Below are 24,902 nucleotides of genomic sequence, written 5' to 3' on the forward strand. Positions count from 1 at the left end.
TGTCACCCCACCCCGGGCTTATTGTCCCCAGCACACAGACACATCCTGTTGGCATGATCAGAAGATCTGATAGGAACCCGCCATTCCAGGTTTCCGGTTTGAGCAACGGGGCTGGGGGCTGGGCAGGGGCCTGAATAGGAGCCGGTGCTGCCCATCAGATTATCTTGCTGGGATAGTCCAAGGTGGCCCCACCCAAGCCCAGGGACAGAGGCCCACAGGCCTGGAGGTGGGCCAAGGAGCCAAAAGACAGGACGGGGACCATTGTCATGGTTATGAGCGTTCTGGTCTCACCCGCCTCAAATCAGAATGCATTCTGATTGGTCCAGCTGACCCAGCTTGGCATCCTCTGGCCAGTCAGAAAAGGAGGACACACCAACCAAAAGGATTGGCCTCTCCTTCTAGTAGATGCACTGGAGTGAGACTGCTTCCCTTCTCCTCCCACCTTTGTGTGCTCCTGCAGTGTGCCTTTGGGAGGCTGATGACCCTTGCTGGACCTAATTTTCCCTCTCTTCTAGAAGGAGTGGGGATGGCTTATTCCCTCCATTCTTCCAACGAGATCTTTGTTAAGGGAATTGGGGCATGTTGACCCTAGAGATAGGAATACTTAGTGGAAGTTAGATATCCTCTAATATCAAATGAAATGGTACAGAGGAATTTTGTACCCTTCAGCGTGATATAAAAAAATGAAGGACTAGAATTACTAAGCTCTTCCTATTTGCTGGATTGTCATGTGGCTGGTGGGTCTTGTGGGAGCAGAACTGGGGCCTGTGGGTACAAATGCACAGTTGGTTTGGGCTCGCTGTGAGGGTGTCAGAGCTGTCTGATGGTTGATCACCCTGTCTTGTGCGGTAGTGAACAGCTAAATGATGCCTGTCAGGGATGTGTGGGAGGGCATTTGGTCCAGCAGGAGATTCCTGGGCAGGGAGTGAAGCAGGAAAGAGACGGCCACATTGACCACCAGGAGGCGCCAGAGAACCCCAAGTGGGAGGTTTGGCTGGACCCCACTCCAGATGTAGTAGTACCTGTTCGCCTTCCTGGGGCTACCGGCAGCAAGGGTGGAGACCCCACCTGCCAGGAGACCTGGGGGCTGGTGGTGGTGGTGGGGAAGTTGGCAGGGCAACCTAGGGCAATATGCCGGGGGGAAAAGAGAACAGAATGGCTCTGCCCCAGCAGAGGCCTCGCTGGCTGAAGCTTCCCTTCTCTCTGCTCCAGGTACGTGCATTATTTCAGCGGCCTGCTCTCCGGCTCCATCAAAATGAACAACAAGCCCTTGTTTCTGCACCACGTGATCATGCATGGCATCCCCAACTTTGAGTCTAAAGGAGGTAACTGCCCGAGCCCTCTAGCTTCCATTCCCCTCCTGTCTTCCATCTCTTTGTCTTAGGAGGCAGCCTTGGGGGGTAAAAATGGGGGCTAGCTGCAGTCTTAGGCTTGGAGTCTCAACTGTACCACTTCCTATTTCTCTGAGCCCCAGCTGATTCATTTGCAAAATGGGTTGGATAGTGGCAGTGCCTGTGGGCAGGTGATGCTGGACGGTGTAGTGTTTTCATAAACTCAAAATGCCTTTTTTTTCTTTTAACATCTTTATTGGAGTATATTGGAGTATAATATACAATGACATGTTAGTTTCTGCTTTATAACAAAGTGAATCAGTTATACATATACATATGTTCCCATATCTCTTCTCTCTTGCGTCTCCCTCCCTCCCACCCTCCTTTGAATGAAAAGTTAGTATTTCTTCCTGTTTCTTTTTCCATTTCTCCTTCCTCTTTTCCTCCTTCCCTTTCTTCCCTTTCCCCCTTTCTTCCCTTTCCTCCTCCTGGCCGATCCTTCCTTCCTTCATCTCTCCTCTCCCCCTTCCTCCTCCCGCTGTTTCTGCTGTCTTGGCTAATAGCACCCCTCCCTTACAGGGTGTCGGCCATTTCTCCGGATCTACCAGGCCATGCAACCTGTTTACACGTCTGGTATCTAGTAGGTATTCCGCAGGGGTGAGAGGCCAGGGATGCCGGAGGTCCAAGGCTGAGGACTGGGGGCTGGGGGCCGGGGTTGGGGGGCTGCCTAGGACCTTTTCTAGGAGGACTTCTAGGGTAGGGCTGAGGAATGGGTCAGCGAGCTTTCACAATAGCCCCCTGGGAGGGGCAGCTGGGAGAAAGTGCACTGCCCGGCCACCTCAGCAGCCCTCTTTCCCTCTGCCTGCCTCGCTCCCATAGCAACGTCCAGGGAGACAGCCAGACCAGCATCTGCATCACCATCGAGCCCGGGCTGCTCTTGAAGGGAGACATCTTGGTAAGTTCCCCTCTGTCTCAAGCCCCCGCACCGCCGTTTATTTTTTCTTCCTTTTCTCTTCCTCCTCACCTTCTGCCTCTCTGGACAAGAGCGTCCCTCCTGGTGGGCCACCAGCGTTGGGGTCGTTGGCTCTCAAGGGCCCTGCAAGGCCTTCCAACCTTGACGGTCCTTGTCCATCCCCTGCCTCAGTGTTGGATGTGCCTTCTCCCGGGCTTGCCTCTTGTTCTGGAGTATCTCCAGGGACATATGTCTCTGTGTGAGCTGTTACCTCTGGGCTTCCTGTTGGTGACAAGGACTCCATCAATTCTAACTTCACTCCTTCCTCCTGTGATTTAAATCCACTCCTACGTTGCCCATTCTGACTGGTGTACAGGAACTTCTTGGGAGGATAGCTTTGTCCCCACAGGGCAAGGCTGGCTTTCAACTCTCTGCTGTTCTGGAAGTTTCCCCAGAGAGCTCTGAGATCCTGTTTGGGGTTGGTGACCTCTTCCTCACTGGGGTTGGGGCTTAGTCGTGGAGCTGATAAGGAGGCTCCTTGGGGATAACCTTCTACCTTCAGGCCCCTGATGGGCTCTGCTCTCTTTCCCACCCAGCTGAAGTGCTACCACAAGAAGTTCCGGAGCCCAGCCCGAGACGTCATTTTCCGCGTGCAGTTCCATACCTGCGCCATCCATGACCTGGGGGTTGTCTTTGGGAAGGAGGACCTCGACGATGCCTTCAAAGGTGGGCTTGCTGAGTAGAGAGGCAGACCTAGCAAGGAATAATTAGACCACAGGATAGGAGAGCAATACTGGAGGGGCAGCAGTGAAGGGTGACCGTTTTTGCACGGGAAGGGAGGTGTTCCAGGAGCTGTCTCCCCTTGCTTCTTTCCTCGATCCATTTAAGGTTTTATCTGTATTACATTCAGGCCCAGGACGTGTCCACATCCATCCACCCATCCACCCATCCATCCATCTGTCCATGTATAAACCCACCAGCGTCACTGTGTGTCTGTATGGGCCAGGCATGTGCTAGACCCTGGTGATACAAAGAGAAAGAAGTCAGGCCCTACCCTCAGGGAGCTCACAGTCTTATGGGAGAAAGAGACAAACAGACATGTTACTATGATGTGATGCTTGCGGTGATGGAGATATACACAGGCAGGATGGGTGCTCCAGGGAGCGGACACCACCCCTGCTGTAACTTCCCTTCCTGCAAGCAGTGAATGGTGATCTGTGTGCAGATTGGGCTCAGGCAGAGATCAGAGCGTGGGGCTGGGGCTCTGAGGAGGAGAAGCTTGATCCCCCAGTGTGGTCTGGCTCATGCAGGAGAAGGATGTTTCTATGATGAGCTTTCCCTGTACCGGAGCCAGGAGAGCAAAAGCAGAAGACGCTGTTATAATTGCAGAAGAGAATGTAAATGTCATCAGTCTTAACAAAGAAAGTAAAAGAATAGCTGACAAAGTAAACGTAGAGTTGCGGAGAGGTGGGAGAAGGGAGCGACACAAACTTCCTCCTCCTACATGGAGGGAATCAGGGCGCCATCGGAAATGGACAGGTCCAGAAATAGAGGCTTAACCATCGTATGGAAAGTTTCAGAGGTAAGCAGAAGGGTGAATTAATAATAATAACAACAGTAGTAATAATAATAATAATAATAATAAACCAGATTTAAGAAGGGAGGTGGGAATACTATAAGTGATCCAAATTATTCATCTTCATAGTGGTGAATCAGTGAAGATTATTTAAAACTGATATATCTAGAAATAGTGGCATAAAAACTGTGGCTATTATTTAGAGTCTTAGAGGTAACTGCTCGTAGAACAAGAAATAGAAATGGTAAGAAATGGTTACCTCAGACAGGTAAGACAGGGCTAGGGTGGGTAGGAGACTTAATGCCATTATATATACTACTTGTTATATTATCAACCATGTATACATGTATTCCTTTAAACTTTTCTAGAAGAAAACTTTTTTTGGAGTCCTCTTTTGGGAATCAGTTGCCCATTTTTGTTTTTCCATCTCTTTTTTTCAGATGATCGATTTCCAGAATATGGCAAAGTTGAATTTGTGTTTTCTTATGGACCAGAGAAAATTCAAGGTAAATGCCAAGTTAGAATCCATTGATTCATTCCCTTCCCTCCACTCTGCCCTGCCCCACCTCAACTCACCTCTACCATTTTCCCACTGATTTGCTCTACAAATATCAAGTTACCTGTGGTTGAGAGTCAGGCCAGCAGTAAAAGATCTGGGTATCATAGTGGACCCCCAGCTAAACATGAACCAGTGACTTAATCTCTGGATAATAAAAATAAAAAAGTAGACAGAGAGGCGCTGGGTTGGATAAACTATTCTGGCCCCATTAGGTCATCATCCTATTATATTCAGAGACTGAAGGCTATGGTGGATGGAGGGAGTGGCCAAGGGGACTCTCAAAGGTGCTGGATGGACGATAAGTATTTATGAGAACTGAGGTGATTCAACCTGAAGATGAGAAGGCCAATTTAATAATAGCCTTTAAGCCGTTAGACTGGTTATATGTGGAGACCAGTTGTTCTTCATCTTATTTGGGAACAGAATAGGAAGAGGTGAAGTCAGGTTACAGCAGAGGGACTCTGGGTCGACTAAAGAAAGGACTGCTGGGTCAGGAAGGTAACTCACCCAGAAGGCCTGACTTGCAGCTTATGCTGTCTGCATCCTGGGCTTTCTCTGGATGTGTAGGAGAGATTCTGCCTCTCTCCTCAGATTTCTGCCTGCAGTGGCAAGCATCTTAAGTGGAAGGGCAGGGGGATGGCTGGGATGACCTGTGTCCTCTCAATGTCAAGGCTGTGATTTGCCTGCTGTCCGTGACCCCGTGCAGCCCATCACAGGCCTCTCCTACACTTCCCCCTGACTCCAGGGCCAGACTCTCTGGACTCTTGGCACTGCCCCAGGAGTCCCTGGGACACAGAAGAGAAAGAGGCAGCCACCCAGCCAGAGGGTCCCCCAGCTTTCTTCTAAAGGGTCTTTGTTGCTCAGTGCTGCTGTCCTCCTTTACCCTTATGACCTGGTGTGAACCTTTTCAAGAATGCGAGAAACCAGACTCCTGGGTTCTCCATCCAACTGAAGCGAGTGGTCCTGCCTCGCCACAGTCAAGAAAATGAGAAGTCCCTTAGGGAGCATCCTTAGGGAACTTGTTGGTTTCCTCTGTTTTTCCAGCCGCTGATCGGTTTTTAATTTCTCTTCACTGTCGTCTCCGCCTTTCCCATCTTCTAAGGCATGGAACACCTGGAGAACGGGCCAAGCGTGTCTGTGGACTATAACACCTCCGACCCCCTCATCCGCTGGGATTCCTATGACAACTTCAATGGGCATCAAGATGATGGCATGGAGGGTAGGTGGGACCAGTGGCTTCCAGCCCCTCTGCGACGGCACAGCCCCTGCTCACATGGCCTTGGCTCTCTTGGTTTGCTATGATACCATACTGGGTTCAAAGGGAGGGGAGGTGCAGAGGAGAGGTCCAAAGCACCTCTGAGAGCTCACAGTTCAGTGGGGGGAGATAAAACCAAACAGGAATGAGCTAAAGAATGAAGCAAAACAGCCATACAAGGGTGTATCCTTGGTACCGAATGAGTCCCATAGGCAGTGAATGCTCTGAGATTGGCAGGGGATGGATTCTTGAGAGCTGGAGTGGTCTGGGAGGGCTCCTTGGAGGAAGTGGCCTTGCGTGGAGCTTGAGATACCCTCCTGTGCTTAAAATACAGCATTTGTTAGATTTCTCTTAACCTCGTTGTTGGATTTCTCCAGGCTCGCTGCCCGAGTTCTCCGGGGTCAGAGCACTAGGAAGGTAGACACAGCATTTAGGATCCACAGGCTTTCATCAACAGCCAATGAAAATGTTTGTGAGCTGGAAACAAACTGGTAGGCTCCAAAATTTGAAAAGAAAGCAGCAGAATTGAAATTAATATATGTTTAATTTAGCAACAAAACCTAACATAATGTCAAAGGGTCATCCACAGCTCAGTTCAACTCTTGAGAGTTATATATGAGTTCTGTAGATTCATTTGGTTCATTTGAGTATGTGTGATGGGATGCAGGGCGGGGCCTCCATGAGCATGTCTGGAGCTCAGGAACGCTTGAGATGCCCTGTCTGGAGTTTGGCCACGGGCTTGTTACCCTGATTTGGTCCCAGGATCATGGAATGTGGAAGCTGGGAGGACCTCAGGACCGTTGGCCCATCCCCCATCAGTTTTCAGCCGGGGTAACTGAGACCTGCCCCCGCCCCCCGGCCCAGAAGGAAGCGTCTCTTGATTTACCCCCATGACCAGGATATGTCCTTTCAAGGACACCAGCACCCAGCCTCTGTGCTTCTCCTCCCAGCTGAAGCTTGTCCTGGGGTGGGAACCCTGGGCCACGTGACAGAGCTGGATTAGGTAGACCAGGGACCCTCACCCTGGGCTCCACCTCCAAGGTTTCGGATTTGTTGACTCCACGCTGAAAGTCGTTTAGGCCTTTTCCCGCATAAAGATTCTCCCTCTGACCTTAGAGACACCAGAATGAGCGATGCGGTTCAGAGGGGGTGGGATGAGGGCGATGCTTAGGCTAGGATTTAGGGTTTGATGGGAGAAGTTCATGTGCAGTGCTGCAGTGGTGAAAGTTTGTCCTCTGCCTACCTAGTTCCCGCACTTCTCCCCCACCCCTCCAGGGGCCTAGACACTCCACCAGGGCCCTCCCTACTGTGCTGAGGCTGCCCCCCCAGCCCCGCCCCGCAAAGCGCTCCTCTTCCTGCTCCAGCCACGTCCCCTTGTGCCCTGTAGCTGGGGAGAAGGCAGAGGATGAAATGAATCAGTCCTGAGGTAGCGGTGGCTGCCAGCCTAATTGTTCATCGTTCTGGGGATGTTTGCATTTTTAACAAGAACACTTGGCAATTGGAAGGAATTTTCAATGTCTCACCATCTCTCCCTGGTGTGGATTCAATGCGATGATAAATGTAAAAACATTTAGTAAACTATAAAGTGCCAGGCAAACAAAAGGTAAAACAATTAAGGGGAAAGGAGGGGCTGCGGGAAGGATGGGGCTTGGGACACAGTCAGCCGCGAGGGAAGGAAGCAGGCGGACTGAGCAGGAGGCTGGGACCAGAGGCAGGGAGGAAGGGAAGAGGGGGGCCCTGGGCTCCTCTCCCTCCCCCTTGCCCGCCCTCCTCTCTCCTCCGATCTGTTCTCCCAGGCAGGGGGATGGAACCAGTAGGATCTTTTGGCCAGTTAAATGTCAGCTCGTCCTGTAGGGACAGAGGGGCTCCTGTCTGGAGGCTGAGACACTGGCCCTGTGCCCAAGGGTGGGAAGGGAAGGCAGCAGCTCACAGCCCTGTCGTCCTTTTCCCTTGCCTGGCTGGCCCGGGCCTGGAGCTGGGCGGCTGGAGTGGTCACCTGGGCAGACCCAGCCTGTCCGCTGTGTACTCCCCGCTGTCACTGGGCTGCATCCCCCACAGGGACAGGAGAGTCAGTGGGGTGGCCCCGGGGCAGGAGTGGTGATGTTATCCTCACCCTGCTTCTCCTGGCTGGAGCACTTCTAAAAGGCTCTAGATTCTGGGGCCCAGAGGTAAATGCATTTTCTTCTGGCTAATTCTCTGGTTCACGAGAGGGAAGCCAGAGGCCTCTGTCTGTTTCCCTAGTTGTGGGCAAGTCACTGTGCTCCAGTTTCCACACGTGCTAGCTGGGATAAGGGCCCCTAACCCCCAAGACTCTGGGGTGCTCAGGAGATGGCCCACGCTGGAGCCTGGGTGGTGGTTTGGCCATTTGCTGGAGCTGCCCTCGGGCTGGGGGATGGCCTTGTGGGCTGCGATGTGGTGCCCGGGGAGGCCCTGGACCAGGAGAGGCAGGATGACCCTGAGGTGCTAGAGCCCTCGAACATGTGTGCTTTAGAGCCCAACTGCCTGGTGCACACTGTGGAGTCTCCCGTCTGCAGCTGTGTGCCCTTGGTCAAATGATCACGCCTTCCCGTGGTCTTCATTTCCTTATCTGCAAATGGGATGGTGACGGTACCCACGTGATTGGGTTATTGTAGCAATTTTCATGAGAGGCAGTTTGTACTGTGGTTAAGACTGTGGCATCTGGAGCCAAACTATCCGGGTTCAAATCCTCTGCCAAGATGCCATCCTCTTGGGGCCTCCGTTGACTCTGTTGTAACATGGGGATTTGGTTGACAAATCATTTCGAGCACCTTTCGGGGAGCGGGAGCTGCAGAGGGGCTGCCTGCTGTGCTCCCTCGTGAGTCTCTGTCATGTCGGTAGTGACCACCATCTCAGGGGTCTGCTGACAGGGCTCGGGAGGAGGCCCCCTGGCCTTGGGAGCCAGCTCGGGCTTTGCCACGCACCGGTTACGATGCCAAGCACTTGATAGCCTCCATCTCATCTAACACTTGCAGCCACATGGTGAGGTGGGCACTGTTATTATGTCTGGATGGGGGACTGGGGCACAGAGGGGTTAAGTGACCTGCCCAAGGTAGCCTCGCTAGTAAAGGGTGGATCTGGTGTGGAACCCCGGTGCTAACTGCTATAGCGTCCTCAGCTGGCTGTCGTCCCCAAGGGTCTGTCCTGGGTGTCTGGTCCTGTGACGGTACCTGGGTCCCGCTGAGCTCGGGTGAGGGTCTGCTCGCTCTGCCCCCCACCACTGGACAGTCCACATCTCCCCTGCCCCGCCTCTCAGTATGGGCGGGGGGCTTATACGCGGTGAGGCACAGAGTGCAGTACCCTGTGGCAGGTACCCAGCAGGGCTGCGGTACCGGGAACAGCTGAGGCACATCCCTGATGTCCCCCTGTCCCCGCCGTGCCCCCCCACCACCATATACAGGAGGGGCTGCTCACGCAGGACTGCCTCTGGTGAGGGGCTGGCCTCTCAAAATACGGACAGGGTGGTGTGTTGGAGGTGAGGTGAGGCCATTTCTGGAAGCTGCCCGCCTCTGCTATTTCAGGCCCACCAGGGGCGGGTTTAGAAGGAGTGGGCCAGTCCCTCTGGAGTCCACCGGGTGACTCAGAGTGGTGGGCGGGGGCACCGAGCCCAGCTCTTGGGGACAAAGGTCATCTCTGGCCTGGGCCCCACCTTGGCCCTCCCTGAAGTGAGAGGCGGTCGGCGCTGGGGTCAGAGCTCCGTTCCTCCGGGAAGCCCTCCAGGTGACCCTGACTTTACCCTCCATGTCAGGAATTGCTCTGTGTTTAACCCGTTCCTCGCTGCCTGCATCCCTACCCTCTGAACCCTCGTACAGGTTTCCAGTTCAAGGCATGCAGACCTGTGGCACTCAGCACGCTCTTCCTTTCCTTCAGGGTGTCCCCCGTCAATCTCAGCAGCAAAATGAAGGAAGAAAACATGTGGGGACTTCTGGTCTCTGCAGGCCGCCCCCCCCAGATCACAGAGCCCATCTCACACCCTCCCGCTGTAGAGAGGAAACTGAGGCTCGAGAGGGGAAGGGACCTGTCAAAGAGGGGGACATCCCTACAGTGGAACCCTCCTTTCATGATCTCAGCTCACCCTGTTGCAGCCCCATTACGTGATGACCATACTGCATGTGGGGAGGTCAGCGATCTAGCCCGGGGTCAGGAGATGAGAGCAAGGTTGGCGTGTGAATTCAGGTGTCAGCTCCAAATCCCTCCCACCCCCTGGAGCTCAGCTTATTCTCCTCCTCCCACCCCTGGTTCCTCACCTTAGATGACAGGATGCTCACTGCCCCACAGGGTAGCCCATTTCCCTGGAGGATGGGGCCAGGAAGTAGAGCCAGAAATAGAAGGAGAGTGTGCCTCTGCGTGGCGGACCTAGGCTGCGGTGACCGTGGCTGCTTGGGACCATTTTGGCTCCCCTGCACTTAAGCCAGAAGGAGGGGGAGGTGATGAAAGGTGAAGAATCCAATGAAGAACCTTCTGAGCAGAGAAGTTTCCAGGCCTTGGGACAGGTGGCCGGGGAGCATAGGATGAGTGCCTGTCGTTTCGGGGACTCCTTACTTTGGGAGCAGAACCCTGTGGTGAGCCTGATGATGAACTAGATTGATGTCCTAGTCTGCTTGGGTGGCCACCGCAAAGTACCACAGACTATTTGCTGTAAACAATAGACATTTATTTTCTCACAGCTCTGGAGGCCAGAAGTCTGAGATCAAGGTGTGGGCAGGGTTGGTTTCTCCTGAGGCCTCTCTCCTTGGCTTGTCGATGGCCGTCTCCTCTTTGTGTCTTCACACGGTCTTCCCTCTGTGTGTGTCTGCATCCTCACCTCCTCTTCCCTTAAGGACATCAGTCTTATTGGATTAGGGCCGACCCTTATGACCTAATTTTAACTTAATCGCCTCTTTAAAGGCCCTATCTCCAAGTACAGTCACATTCTGAGGTACTGGGGGTTAGGACTTCAACATATGAATTTTGGGAGTCACACAATTCAGCCCATAACACCCAGGAAGGAGTTTTCTGGGTTGCCCGTAGTTGGATGCCTGGAGTCTTGGTCCTGAGTGAGGAGTAAGAAAAGGTCCAGGGTGGGTGGAGGGGAGAACAGCCTGGTCCCCCCCCAGCCTCCTCCTCTCTGCCTTTCTCCAGTTTGGTCTGGAGCCTGCCAGCTCAGCGCTCTAGCTGGCACCACATTTCACAGCCTCCAGAAGTCCCATTAGCTCTTTGGCCTGAGTAATGAAGCCCCATGCCCAGATCCCAGCTCCCTGTGGGTGGGAGCAGGGCTGTGTTTTTGCCTATGCTGCACAGAGCTGTCTCCAATTCCTCCAGAGTGTTCCAGGGCAAGCCTTCCCGGAAGCAAGTGCGAGACCAAGAGGGTGTGGGCTGCCTTCCAATTCTGAGAAGCCCACAGGTTGACCAGGCCTGAATTATCTCATTGCCCACCCACTCCCTCCCACCTTTCCCCAACCTCCTTGGACACTGAGTTGATTAGAGTTTCTCAAGACTTAAAAGAGGACGGGGGAATAGGGGCTGAGGCTGGGTAAAGCAGCAGATTGCTCAGAGCCAAAAGGAGTAATGAAGGGAGAAATGACAAGTCTGCTGGCCTGGCTGAAGATGGCAAGGGGACTAATAACCACACCCTGCAGGACGCCCGGCAGCCCTTCTTTTGTTTCTGTGGGCAGCCCCATCAGAGCCAGGGGCTGGTGACGAGGGGGCTTGGTTTTGTGCCCAAGCCTCTCACCCTCAGGCTCTGTGAGGAGAGGAGTCCCCTTCCTTCGGGGAGAGAGTCCAGCTCTGTAGGACACCCACCTCCTCTTCATGTTCTTTTGTCTGAGCTGGAGAAGAGCCTCCCTGATGGTAGCCAGGAGTCCCTAGCCTGTGGTGACTTCTCATGAGCTGGGCTTGTCCAAGGATTCTCTGATATATTTTTTTCTTTTGAGAGAAAGGAAAGAGGAAGGGAGAGAGACACACAAACAGGCAGAGAGTGAGGAGAGAGAAGCAGGTGAGAGACATGGAGAGACAGACAGACTCAGACACACACTGGCCTGGGAGGCAGGAGATTTGGGTTTGGGTGTCCTTGGTAACTCCTTTTCTTTAGATCTTTTTTATTTCCTGTAAAATGAGGAAGTTGGAGTAGCAATTCTTTCCATTTCTTTGAGCTCATTACCCCTTTTTGTGACTTGTGAGTAGCTAAGATGGACTTAGCTTCCCTCTCTTGAGCTTGTAGTGGGAAGCAGCATTGCTCAGTGGCTGTATCAGTCAGGAGGGGCTTGGCTATGCTGCATAACAAACAGCCCCGAATTCTCAGTGGCTTAAACAACAAAAGTGTATTGCTTGCCCATGCTGCCTGTCCAGTGTGGATTGACAGGGGTCTTTGTTCATCTTACTTCCTCCAGGCTGATGGTGGCTTCATGGCATAGGTGCATCCACCACTGCTGCTGAAGTAGGCAGAGGACACTGTGACTTGCACACTGCTTCTGTCTGGACATGACACACTTTCCTCCTGCTCACATTTCATTGGCCAAAACAGGTCACACATCCATGCTTAACTTCAAAGGGGGCAGGGAATTTGTGTGTGGAAGAAAGTAGAAATATCGTTGAACAGACTGATGTCTACTCTAGGGATTAAGACTGTGGAATTGAGAGTCAGAGGATCTGGTTCCAAGCTCTTTTGTTTATAATTGTGTTCCTTGGTCAGGTCACTTTGCCTCTCTGATGCCTTATCTGTAAAATCGATACAATAAAAGTACTTTCCTTCCAGGATTGTTGTTAAGGCTCAATGAGGTAACGTATGTGCAGTGTGAAAAGTAAGTGCCTGGTGTGTACTATGCTGGCAATAATTTGTGTCTATTATTATTATTATTATTGAAGTGCTGGAGGAAAGAAGATAGAGGTGTGATTTTGAATGTATACAAGCCCTCTCTTCTTAAGAAAAAACCCATATTCCCCTGGTCCCTCTACTCTCTGGGAACTGTCTGTAGCTGGTTCTGTTCTGGGAGCCCCACTCTTGGAAGTCAGGAGACTTGCCTCTGACACCAACTTGCTGTGTGACTTTGGAAAAGTTACTTTCCCTCTCTGGCTCTCAGTTTTCCTTATCAGTGAATTGAGAGGGGTTGATTTGCAAGGAAACTTCCAGCTCTACAACCCTAATGATGACAGTGATGATGACAAAGGTAATGACTAGATGATAGCTAGCCTTGTGTTCTTACCCTGTATATGTTCTCTTAGTTACTCCTCCCCAAATGCCTATACGTGGCTACTGTTTTGTAACCATTAGGCTGACCAAGCAGAACTTGTTAGGATGTGGTTTTAAAGCTTCCCCTGCGCCCGAATGACATTAGGGTGAGTCCCGTGCCTTTTCTAGTCACACTTAGGTAATATTTTACAAGAGCCTCTGGGCAGTAATAAAGACGCCCAGAGTGAACTTGGTGAACTTGGTGCTTCACCCAGAATTAGTTCTTCCCCCTTGTCTGCCCCTACCTTGCGCCAGCTGTGGATGGGAGGGGATGGGGGTCGTTTCTGTAGGTTTTCTCTCTGTTTCCCTGACTGATGGGAAGAGAGGAAGGAGAGAAGGGATGGGGACATTTTTTCTTGCCTGCATCCCTGTTGGGTGGAGACACAGGCACGGATGATATGACATCTGAGCTCTTTGACAGTGGAAGATTCTGGGTGACTGTTTCCTCCTGCAGCACTTCCGTGGATGTTTTGGAGCCCCCCCTTGAACTCCCCAAGAGTCTCTTCTCACCGTTTCCTTTGGGTGGGTGACCGCAGACCTGTCAGAGGCTCACCCCTTCCTCGGCCCGAGCATCCCTCGCTCCCTCCACCTCCTCCTGTGGAGGTGTTTCAGCCCTGCAGGTGGCCCTCTAGGACAGGATCTGAGGCAGCCCTGGGCTGGATCTCTCCCCTTGGTCCGCAGGAGCCCTAAGGCGCCCTTGGGCTCAGCAAAGCTTGGGACTGAGGTGGCCAGTGCAGCCGCTGTCTCTGTTCCCTGGCTGGCCTCTCACCGTGTGGACTTCCAGGCCTGAGCTAGGCCTGTCTCTCACGTTTTCCAGCCCCAGTGGACTCGAGTTGAACTGAGCAGACTCACCGAGGTGAGGGGGGGAAAGCCCCTCCCTGGCAGGTGGCACTTGCAGCAAAACAACACTCTTCTCTCCATGATTCCTCTTAGAATCACTCACTTCCTGATCCTTTCACTCCCTTGACATGGATGTGGGGGGGCAGTTTAGAGCCACAAAACAGTTTTCAGCCATCACTGTCTTAAAAAAATTTTTTAATAGCTAATATTATATATTCCCAATATAATATAATGAAATGATATTACATTATATAATTTAATATCATAACTTCACCTATTTAAAGAGTAGAATTCAGTAGGTTTTAGTGTATTTAGGGTGGTACAACCCTCACCATAATCTAATTTTAGAACATTATCACCCCCCTCGAAGAAACTTCATACTCATTAGCAGTCACTCCCCACATCTTTACCCACCCCCAGCCCTAATCTACTTTCTATCTCTATAGATTTGTCTGTTCTGCATATTTCGTGTGAATAGAATTACACAGTATGTGGTCTTTTGTGGCCTTCTTTCACTCAGCATGATGTTTTCAGGGTTCATCCAGTTTGCAGTGTGTATTAGTTCATTTTGATTTGCTTTGTAATATTCCATTGTATGGCCATACCACATTTTGTTTATACACACATCAGTGGATGAATATTTGCACTGTTTCCACTTTTTGGCTATTATGAAGAATGCTGCTATGGGCATTCATGTATAAGTTTTTGCATGGACTTATGTTTTCATTTCTCTTGGGTAGATACCTATGAGTGGAATTGCTGGGTCATATAGTAACTCAATATTTAATCATTTGAGGAGCTGTCAGACTGTTTTCCAAAGTGGCTGCACCATCTTACATGCCTACCAGCCAGTGTATGAGGATTACAATATCTCCACATCCTCACCAACACTTGTAATTTTCTATCTTTGGGATTCTAGCCATCCTGGTGGGTATAAAGTGATATTTTATTATGGTTTTGATTTGCATTTCCCTAGTAATTAATGATGTTGAACATCTTTGTTAATTAGCTATCTTCTTTAAAGGAACATCTATTCACAACCTTTACATATACTTAAAGTTAGATTTTTGTCTTTTTGTTATTAAGTTATAAGAGTTTTTTATATATTCTGGAAATATGTCCCTTATTAGATATATGATTTGCAAATATTTTCTCCTATTCAGTGGGTTGACTTTTCACTTTCTTGATGTCAGTCATCCCTTTTTATAAGCCCTGCCTTACTTTTGGAACGTGGCATTCATTTTCCTGGGGCCTCTGTCACAACTGAGACCCAAATACTTCCACATACACCTGGTTATGAGTGTTCCCATTTTATAGGAGAGGAAACTGTGGCAATCACAGAGAGCTTAGGGACCTTGTTCAGATAATACCCTTAGTAAACGGTGAAGGCAGGATTTGGATGGGAATGGGTGGGGGTCTGGAGCCGGTCAGTGATACTGCTTCCTATCATTCTGTGACCTTGATCTGAAAGGTGATACAGGTATAGCCTGAAATGCTTTAGACTGCTTCGTCCGATCTCTTTCCAGCCCTGGAACTGGTGCCTCGGCTGGTCTGGAACACTTGCCCCATTACACAGAGAGGGAGGCCAGGTTCCAGGTCCCTGGATGTCAGGGCAGCAGCAAAGCTCACGAGTTCTGCCTCCGGGCTGCCTCAGCCACCTGCACGGCCCTGTTTCCCTTCATCTCCCAGGGCGAGGCAGGGTGGGGAAGGGTAGCAGAAGGCGGCCCCTTTGGAGGCAGTTAGTGGGGACAACAGCCCTTGTGCCCACCCGGGAAGAACACCTGAGCACCACGGTGAATGTTTACCCTTGACGCACTTTCACAGAGTGTGACATTCTTGCCTTCTGAACTTTTGGGTAAGATGTGGAGGAACCAGTAAAAAAGGGGAGAGCAAGATTGCAGGTGGCCCCAAATTATTCAGGAAAAGCGTCCAAGGATCCCAAGTGATACATCTGCCCCTTGAGCAGAGGGTTTTAGGGGGTGATTTTCTAAGCACAGGTGCTAAAAGCCTGATTTTTTTTTTTGGTCATGCTGCACAGCTTGTGGGATCTCAGTTCCCTGACCAGGGATTGAACCCAGGCCACAGCAGTGAAAGCACCAAATCCTAACCACTAGACCACCGGGGAACTCCCCCCGAGAGGCTGATTTTTGTTGGGAAATCCTACTGGCTGCTGGAGGGGGCAGCCCTTCCGCTCTCGTCAGGGTCAGGGGTGGGGGTAAGGGCAGGGAGGGAGAAATTCAAAGCTGTTACTGAAAGCTTCAGCTTCTGTCCCTGTTCTATCACATCCCATTGTTCAAAGAGCTTGAGCTTAGACTGCAGCAGGAGGGGTTTGAACTAGCCACCTGGAAAAACTTCCCGACTGTGAAAGGGTAGATCAACTGTGGCAGGGAGGCTGGGCCCTTGTCATCTTGGCCCGCTTGGGCAGACATGTGGAGAAACAAGGGAAATGGGTCTCAGTGTGGCGTGGTCTACATAGAGATAGTGGCACAGGCAGAGTTGGGATGACTTCTTGAGGAGGATCTGGGTTTCTCCTTTCCCAAGAGGGAGTCCTCTCCTGACCTGCTGGAACAATCAGAGAATTGAATTTAAATGTAGGGTCGGTCTGACCTTGTGGATAAAGAAGACGACTCCACTGACCCAGCATCTGCCGGCCACCTGCTTAGTGCTGCTCCTGGTGGGGTGGGGTGGGGCTTGTGCTGATGCCCTTGGACCCTTAGCTGGCCCTGCTCTGTGAGGCAGCTGGCAGGCTTGAAGAGCAGTGTCTGCCCGTGGAACATTCAGTAAACCAATACCCTCCTGACTGAATGTGCCTTTGGTCCTCCGTAATCTCTGCCATCAGGTGGAGGTTGGAAGGCCGGAGCCACACTCGGAGCAGACGCAGAGCTCTTGGCCAGGGGCCTGAGCGGCACGTCTGCCCTCTTGCTGTGCTCAAATATCAAGCTCCAGGCCGGGGAAGAGGAGAACGTGCAGCCTTTCCCCCTCAACCACCCTCCCTGCTTCCGCTCCTGCCAGACATGCAGACAAGGGCAAGTTAGCTGGGCTCGGCGAGACCCCAAGATATGGACTCTAACCACGTCCAAGAAAAGAAATACAAGCTTCCATTGATCAAATATTTTTGGGGACCCAACTAAAGCTGCTTTTCACCCATCATTCCCTTGCTCCCTCCCCTCCCTTCCTTTTCTCTCTCCTTTCTTTCCCAAATGCTTATAGATCACCTACTAGATGGTGGGCCCTAGGCTAGCCCTGGTGCTGTAGAAAGTCCTGCAGACAAGGGCAGGGAGGGGGTGCGTCCAGATCAGACAAGTGCACCATCCCCCACGACCGACAGCCAAATGGAGAAGGATCTTGGCCAAGAGCCAGGCTTCTCAGGAGAGAAGAAGCTTCTGGGATGGTGGTGATCAGAGGTGGATGACTTTGCAGAGGGGCTGCATGTGTCCTGGGCCTGGGAGGGTAGATGGCAGTGAAAACAGAATTGTTTTTCAGATCTAGAAGTGGCATAACAACATTGCTTGAAGTCTAGAAAGTAGAGGGAAAGAAAGCAATCAAATCGCTCTGGCCTCCTTCTCACCACTGCCCCGCGTCCCATGGTGGGCTGGGTAGGATGTCAGTGGAAAGCAGGAGTTGGTGAAGGTGGGAATGTTGGAGAAGGCGGAGGGAGGGTGAGGGGAGCCCCAAGGGAACCATATTTACGGGGTCCAGGAGGGGAGGACAAACCAGGAGATTAAGAGGAAAGACAGCACACAAAATCCTGCAGTGGATGGGTCCCTGGAGCCCAGATCTGTTGCCTGGTGGACGTGACTGAGTGATGGGTACTAAGAGAGAACAGAGCTGGTGAGAGTTGTCTTTCTGGATTCTTCTGGATTATTCCTTGTTGGACCTGTTCAGGCCCTGGGTGCTCCTCCCTGCCTTTGGAGGCTGTGCCTGGCCCTCTTTCTCCTCGTCCAGGCCAGTTGGCCTGGAGCTGGCTCGTAGGTGCTAGCTGCGGCTGCTTTGCTTCTTGTCAAAGTTTAACTCCTTCACTAATGGTGCTGGCCTTCGGGCCCATCTCTCCACCAGCCTTTGAGAGGCAGCGCCCTCCCTGGAGCTTGTCTGCGTCTTGCCCATTCCTCCTGCCTACTAGCTGGTGCGCTTCTCTTCAGGCGACAGAGCCCGTCCCTCTTGGTCCACTCTCCCAGGCCCTGCTTTCTGTCCAATGGACAGTTGTGAGACCATTTATGGGAAAAGGTTTCAGTGGGTCTGGGATCTGGAGGATGATCCGTCCTCTCTTCTTTCATGGTTCCCCTCCCTCTACTTCCCCAGCTGATTCATCCTCATACATCTCTTTCTTCTCTATGCTCCTCCCCCTGCCAAGAGACCTTCTGAAATCCTGACAGTGTCGCTGAGCTCACATACCTTCAGTAATAGGCCGCCTCCATTGAGGTTGAGAAGGACAGTGTCTTAGAGTGGCCTGAGAAGAGACCAAAGCCACATTGAAAGCCTGGGCTCGGGACTCAGGCTGCCTGGGGTCAAGCCCCACCTCTGCCTCCTGCCCCCTGTTGACCCTGGGCAAATCATTTAGCCTTTCTGAGCCTTAGTGTTCTCCCCAGTAAAATGGGGACAAAGATATACCTCTCCTATAGGCTGAGAATTAAGTGAGATAACGGATGGGTGCATAGCTCTGTGCCTAGTCCATAGTAAGTCATCAGTTGATGTGAGTTGTTACTGATACCACCACCTGACCTTGGGTGGTGCTTTATGCAGTGCTTCTCTGAGTGCCAGTTTGTTCACCTTTCGACCATCCCAGTTGTTGAACTGGACTTTGAACCCTGGCCTCTGTCTGCAGATCTGTATTCTTCCTACTGAACCTTTCCCCTGGCATCATCCAAATGCCAGGCTCCATTCCTATGTGAGCTGCTCCCTCTGCTCAGGGGTTGGGCCATTTGCAGAGGTCCCTCAGACAGTTGGGGGCAGAACAGGCCTAGCTCCCAGGGTCTTTCCTGGGTCCTAACCTCCACGGCACTGTTCATCAGTGATGGCCAGGCTGTGGGCCATGGTGATTGCTGGAGCAGCCATAAAGCTGCTTCTTTCTCCTCCATTTGAGAAAACATATCAGGATGCAGGAGAGTGAAAATGATGTGATTATAGGTGTAACCTTGAATCCACTGTATTGAAGAAGAAGAAAAAAAGAAAAAGCCAAATCATTTGTGTTCTTTGGTATGTGGACTGTCTGCATTAACATTCATTTATTCAGTCAACAAATATTTATTGAATATCTACTGTGTGTCACTATTTAGTTGCTGAGGATACAGTAGTGAACAAAACAAATATCCTTGCCCTTGTCATGACTGTATTCTAGTGGGAGAAGACAGACAATAAAAAAATTTTTAAAAAGACATTATAAGTACATTTGACCCACAAATAACACAGATCTGAACTGTGCAGGCCCGCTTATACACAGTTTTTTTTTTTCAATAAATACCTGTATTTTTATTTATGGATCTTTGTGGGGAAAAGTTTGTGTTCAATTAGAGGTCACAATATGTGGAATCAAAAGAACTAGGGTTTGAGTCCTGATTCTATCCAAACGATTTCAGCTTCCTGCCCTTGGGTGAGTCATTTATCAATTCTTTTGTTTTGGGGGCAGAGAAAGCAGTATGTGGATTTTTCAGTGTGAGGATGTGGGTGGTGAGTGGGTAGGGGCGGGTGGGTCAGTGCCCCTAACCCTGGCATTGTTCAAGGGTCAGCTGTAAGTGAGAGAGCACCTTAGAAGGTGATAAATACTCTGGGAAAAAATATTACAGAGTAAGGGTGATTGGGAGTTGTTGGTGATGGGCGTCGAGCGGTGAGTTGAAATTTTTTAAAAAGCTGGTCAGGACTTCCCTGGTGGCGCAGTGGTTAAGAATCTGCCTGCCAATGCAGAGGACACGGGTTCGAGCCCTGGTCCAGGAAGATCCCACATGCCGTGGAGCAACTAAGCCTGTGTGCCACAACTACTGAGCCTGCTCTCTAGAGCCCACGTGCCACAACTACTGAAGCCCGCGTGCCAGAACTACTGAAGCCCATGTGCCTAGAGCCCATACTCTGCAACAAGAGAAGCCACCAGAGTGAGAAGGCTGTGCACCACAATGAAGAGTAGCCCCCGCTTGCTGCAACTAGAGAAAGCCCGTGAGCAGCAATGAAGACCCAACAGCCAAAAAAAAAAAAAAAAAAAAAAAATGCTGGTCAGCCTAAGCCTCACTGAGGCGGGGGCATATGAACAAAGAATTGAAGGAATTGAGGGAGTCAGCCAAGCAAATCTCTGAGGAAGAGCATTCCAGGCAGGGGGAATAGCAAGTGCAAAGGTCCTGAGGCAGGAGCCCACCTAAGATGTTTGAGAAGCAGCAAAGGGGCCAGTGTGACTGCAATGAAGGTTGTAATAGGAGATGAGGTTAGAGGTAATGGGGACCAGGTCACTTAGGGTCCAGTAACCACCGTAAGGATCTGGCTTGTACCTGAGCAGTTTCATCTAATGACAAAGCATGGAGATCTTTTCATAATAACAAATAATAACAAAGAGCCTTCTCACTTTTTTCAAATAATAATTTTCAAATAATTTTTTCAAATACTAATTTTCAAACAAATAATAACAGAGCCTTCTCATTTTTTTCAGCTGCATGATATTCCACTGTACATAGGTTCTGTGTTTTATTTAACTAGTATTTTATTTAACTGTATTTAAGTAAGTGGACATTTAGGTTGTTTATAATCTTTTGCTGTTTTCAAAAATTCTGCAATGAGTAACGTTTTTATTTGTGTGTAACACCATTTCATTTGTGCAAGTCTGTCTGTAGGACAAATTTCTAGAAGTGGAATTGCTGGATGGAAGAATATATGCATACATAATTTTTTTTTTTTTTTTTGCGGTACACGGGCCTCTCACTGTTGTGGCCTCTCCCGTTGCGGAGCACAGGCTCTGGACGCGCAGGCTCAGTGGCCATGGCTCACGGGCCTAGCTGCTCCGCGGCATATGGGATCTTCCCAGACCGGGGCACGAACCCACGTCCCCTGCGTCGGCAGGCAGACTCTCAACCACTGCGCCACCGGGGAAGCCCATATAATTTTGATAGCATCATATTGGCCTCCATAAGGGCTGTATTAATGGACACTCCCAACCAGCAATTTGATTAGGCCCTAGGAGGAAAATCTATCTCTCCCTTCTGTATACACCCTCCACATGTGAGGTTCTGTTAGGTGCCCGTTATTTCCTTTACTCCTCGTGACCCTCCTGTGAGCTGAGTACTCTTGTTCCTATTTCACAGATGAGAAAACAGGCACAGAGAGGTTAAGTAACCTCCCGGTGTTTACACAGCCAGGACGATGTAGAGCTGGGATTCTGATGCCCACCATTCCTCACCGTGGCGTCACGAGGGCAGGAGTTTGAGGCACCCTGCCTCCTGTCCCTCTGCCCCATGCAAGTGGGCATGTGGACCTAGCACTTCTGTGCCTGCATTTCAGAGACCCTTGCAGGCCAGTGGAAGGGTAGGAAGAGGCCACCCCGAGGGACCTGGAATCACAGTGGGTGAGGTGGCCAACCCTGGCCTCCCCTTCTGTCCCTCCCATTGTCAGCCCCAGTGGTGAGACCTGGGAGGCTGCGATCTAGCTAATTCTGCTCCAGGTGGGGAGCTCCCCGCCGCGTCTGCTGGGTCAGCTTGCTCCACGGATTGGGTTTCAGCATTTCACTGATGAAAATAAATCAGCCTCTTTATTGCCCTGCATGGCCCTCGGAACCTCTGCAGCCTGGCGTATATTTCCAGATTTTCTGTAAGTCACTGTTTCTGTTCTAGCCCCCAGGGGCTCTGTGTCTGCTGCAGAAATAGCCTTGGACGAGTTTGGAGCCTGGAGCCACCCAGGCAAGACCAAGCAGGAGAGGAGCATCAGGTCCACAGAGACAATGCCAGGTTGAGCATCTTCTCTGTGTTGGATCCTTGAGTATCTAGAGTTGGCCAGGTGTTCAGAGACCATCTATCTGGTTGTACTCTCCCATTGCACAGAGGAGTAAACTGAGGCCTGTCCGCAATCACTCCTTAGTACTCTGGCCTTTTGACCCCCCCAGTCTACTGCTGTTGCTGCCAGACAACACTTTCTCTAGGTCTGTGTATTGTGCAGTGGCCAGTTAGGGATTGGAGAGCAGAGTTGGAGAGAGTAAGTTTTAGCTGCAGCAGGCGGGGTCGGGGTCTGACTTCCAGGAAAGCTGTCTTGCTTTTGAGGCACATGAGAAAGGGGAGCTGGTGGCAGGACTGGATTTTCTTGAGGTTGAGGAGAATCCTCCACCCCACACACCTGTCCAGATAGGGTGAGTGACCATGGTGCATAAACGTGAAAGAACAGGCAGCATCTAGAGGGTTCTGACAGAGCCCCAGCAGGTTCTGCATGCAAAGGGGCCTTAGGAACCTTGCCAAACTCCCCCTTCTCCTGCCCTTCTTTTTTTCCTGCTCAAGCATTATTTGCACCTGCAAGACTCTCCTGCAGGGACATGGGGCATCCTGCCTCAGATGGCAGGTCAGCTGGACTGCCCTCCCACCCTCCAGGGCCAGGGCCTGGTCCAGCCCCAGCTGGCTTATCCAGGCTGCCGGTGGGGCCCCCTGGTTCTGGGAAGCAGTGCAGAGCTGTCAGTGGGTGGGAGCCAGGAGCTGCTGGCGGCCTTTCTCATCCTTTCTCACCGCGGACCATGTCTTTACATCCTTGCAGCTAGTCAATGCTCTGGTGCTCATTGGAGACTTTCGCCTGGTGTTGCTTCGATTGCTTAAAAAACTGTTAGCAGCAAAGTGTTCTTCAATGTTTGTTCTCCTTCTCCAGGGGCGGTGAGATCAGATTTTGATATGAAAGCTCAAAGCTTCTCAGATCTCTCCTGCTTCCTTTCTGCCTCTCCGTCCCGCTTTTTCTGCACACTACTTGACAGCCTTCAAGGGCTAGGCAGGCACTCTTCACAAGGTTAGAAAGAGGCCTGGGGTGGTTCCCTGTCTCCTGTCTCCTGTCCAGGCCTGTGCCCCATGGTGCTGTAGCTTCTGTGGATCAAGAGGGTCACTGCCAGCTTGTCCCCCTGCAGCAGGGCCTTCCTGCTTCTGGCCCACACCTGCTTATGTGTGTGAGCTTGCACACGAGTGCTGGGAGACCCCCACGGAGATGCCTACCTGAGCCCCGTTCTACTCATGCACACAGAGGGACCCATTTGGCAAAGGAAGCACAGACCACCCAGATCCCACACCCATCCCCATCCCCACACCCACTCAAAACAGAACCACAGAGAGCCCTCTGCAAACACCCATCACTTGTGCACAGAGCCCTGCAGACCCCTCGCCCCCCGCAGACCCCTCGCCCCCCGCAGACCCCACAGAGTGAAGGGAGCTGTCGTTATGAAGCATGGCCAGTCTGGTAACCAGTACTTAGGTGAGGTACTTAGTGGGCCTGTTAAGCACCGCTGACATGGGATCGACCTTAAGTGCAGAGATGGGTTCATTGTGTGAGTGGTGAACCAGCTCTGAGGCAGTTCCCTACAAGTTTCCAGAAACGCTTTGAACCCTGGCAGCACCATTAGGATACAGGTATAAAAATTCCCAGGGACCACTTTGATGGGGACAGCACTCATTTGGATGGTGGGGTTTGGGCGGGTTGTCCTAAACCAACATTGTGATTTGACTGTTACCCTCCACTCCCTTCGTCCCATTGGGTCCTCCAAGCTCTCATCCTTTGTCCGTCCCTCTCCTTCTTCCTTCCTCCTTCCTCTCTGGGAAGCAGAAAGAACGTGAGCATCAGTGAGACTGGCAATGTGATCTTGACCAAGCCACAGCCTCTAAGCCTCGGTCTCTTTTTCAGGGATCTACCTTGAAGGGCAGTTGTGGAAGCAAAGGAGAGGACATCCATTAATGTACAAGCACATAGTTAAAAGGCACCCTCCCCGTTCCGCTGCGCTGTCTCCTTCTTCCTGGCTCCCCAAGCCCACGGCCCCTCTCCCCACTCTCCCTCCATCCTTCCCAAGTGAGGACTGCTCCTGAAGTGGTGTCCAGGCCCCGGGGGGCAATCTGAGTGGGGAGAGGCAGGAGGGAGGTGAGTGGATCTACCCTGACTCTTGCCCGGCTCAGCCATCTGCCTGGGAGTTGGCGATTCCCTTCCTGGGTGATCCTCTGGTGCGGAGGCTCCTGCCCAACTCTCAGGGAACACGCTCCCGAGCCTGACCCTGTCCACTGCCTTCCTGAGGTACCATGTGGAGACCCTGGAAGGCTGGGGCCATGCAAGGGGTGCCCTGAGCTCTGGGTCAGCCTGCCTTCCCTCTGTGCTGGGCTGGGAGGTGGGGAGGAGGTCCTGCGGGGGTCTGTGATTTGTTTCTATGTCACATCCTGTGCCACACCCACCCCAGACAGTGGCCTTTCCCCAGGGTCCTCCCTCTCCCCTCCCAGACCTTTCACACCTTGAGCCTTGGGACACCAGGCCTTTCTTCTCCTCCTTGTGTTCTGCTTAGAACCAGAAATTTGAGAGTGCAAAGCTCATCTTGCTTTTCTCTTTCATTTTACCACTTTGGAAAGGGAGGCCCAGGAAATGACTTGGCCAAGGTCACAAGGTGAGTTAGTGGCCCAGCTAGGACTGGGACCCAGGACTCCTGAGTCAGTCCCGAGCTCTGTCTCTCACACCCCAAACTCCTTCCGCCCTCAGTGTGTCTCGGGGTGTCTTGGCTGTGGCACCATTGACATTGGACATGGGACTGTCCTGTGTGTTAGAGGATGTTTAGAAGCATCTCTACCCACTGGATGCAAATAGCATTTCTTCTAGAAGTGACAACCCCAGATATTTCCAGCCATTGCCACATGTTCCCTGGGGAGCACATCACCTCAGGGGAGGACCACCGGTCTAGTTGTCTCCTCAGTCTCTTGTCTCTGGGACCTCACCTCTCACACTCGTAGGGTGTGAGGTAGCCCTTCAGTGAAGACACTCTTTTCTGCTTCCTGCTTCTGTTCTCGGACTGGGTTTCTTGGAAACCAAAACACTCAGCCATTTTGTTCCTTATGAGAAAGAGCAAAAAACCAGGTCTGGAAAGATGCCATCCCTCCCTCCTCTTGGTCCTTGGTGATGAAGCCGTCTCTGGAGGGAGGAGAGGGGGTGGCATTTTCGGGCATACTGTTGGCAGTAACTGATGCTGGGACAGACCCAGTGT

At 51.6% G+C, this 24,902-nt stretch overlaps 1 protein-coding gene across 10 annotated transcripts in view; it reads left to right on the forward strand.

Annotated features, from left to right (window-relative positions):
* TNS1 (tensin 1) overlaps window positions 1–24,902 on the forward strand; it is a 231,703-nt gene that overhangs the window by 145,345 nt on the left and 61,456 nt on the right. For all 10 annotated transcript variants that reach the window (XM_082630693.1, XM_082630691.1, XM_082630694.1 and 7 more), the window contains 6 exons: window positions 1,213–1,325; window positions 1,911–1,971; window positions 2,211–2,286; window positions 2,880–3,009; window positions 4,300–4,365; window positions 5,521–5,637. In XM_082630693.1, coding sequence (XP_082486819.1) covers window positions 1,213–1,325; window positions 1,911–1,971; window positions 2,211–2,286; window positions 2,880–3,009; window positions 4,300–4,365; window positions 5,521–5,637 — 563 coding nt within the window. The remainder of the gene's footprint in view (window positions 1–1,212; window positions 1,326–1,910; window positions 1,972–2,210; window positions 2,287–2,879; window positions 3,010–4,299; window positions 4,366–5,520; window positions 5,638–24,902) is intronic.

This window comes from Mesoplodon mirus (genome assembly GCF_964341445.2).
Source record: "Mesoplodon mirus genome assembly, chromosome: 8".
In the NCBI taxonomy this organism is placed as follows: Eukaryota; Metazoa; Chordata; class Mammalia; order Artiodactyla; family Ziphiidae; genus Mesoplodon; species Mesoplodon mirus.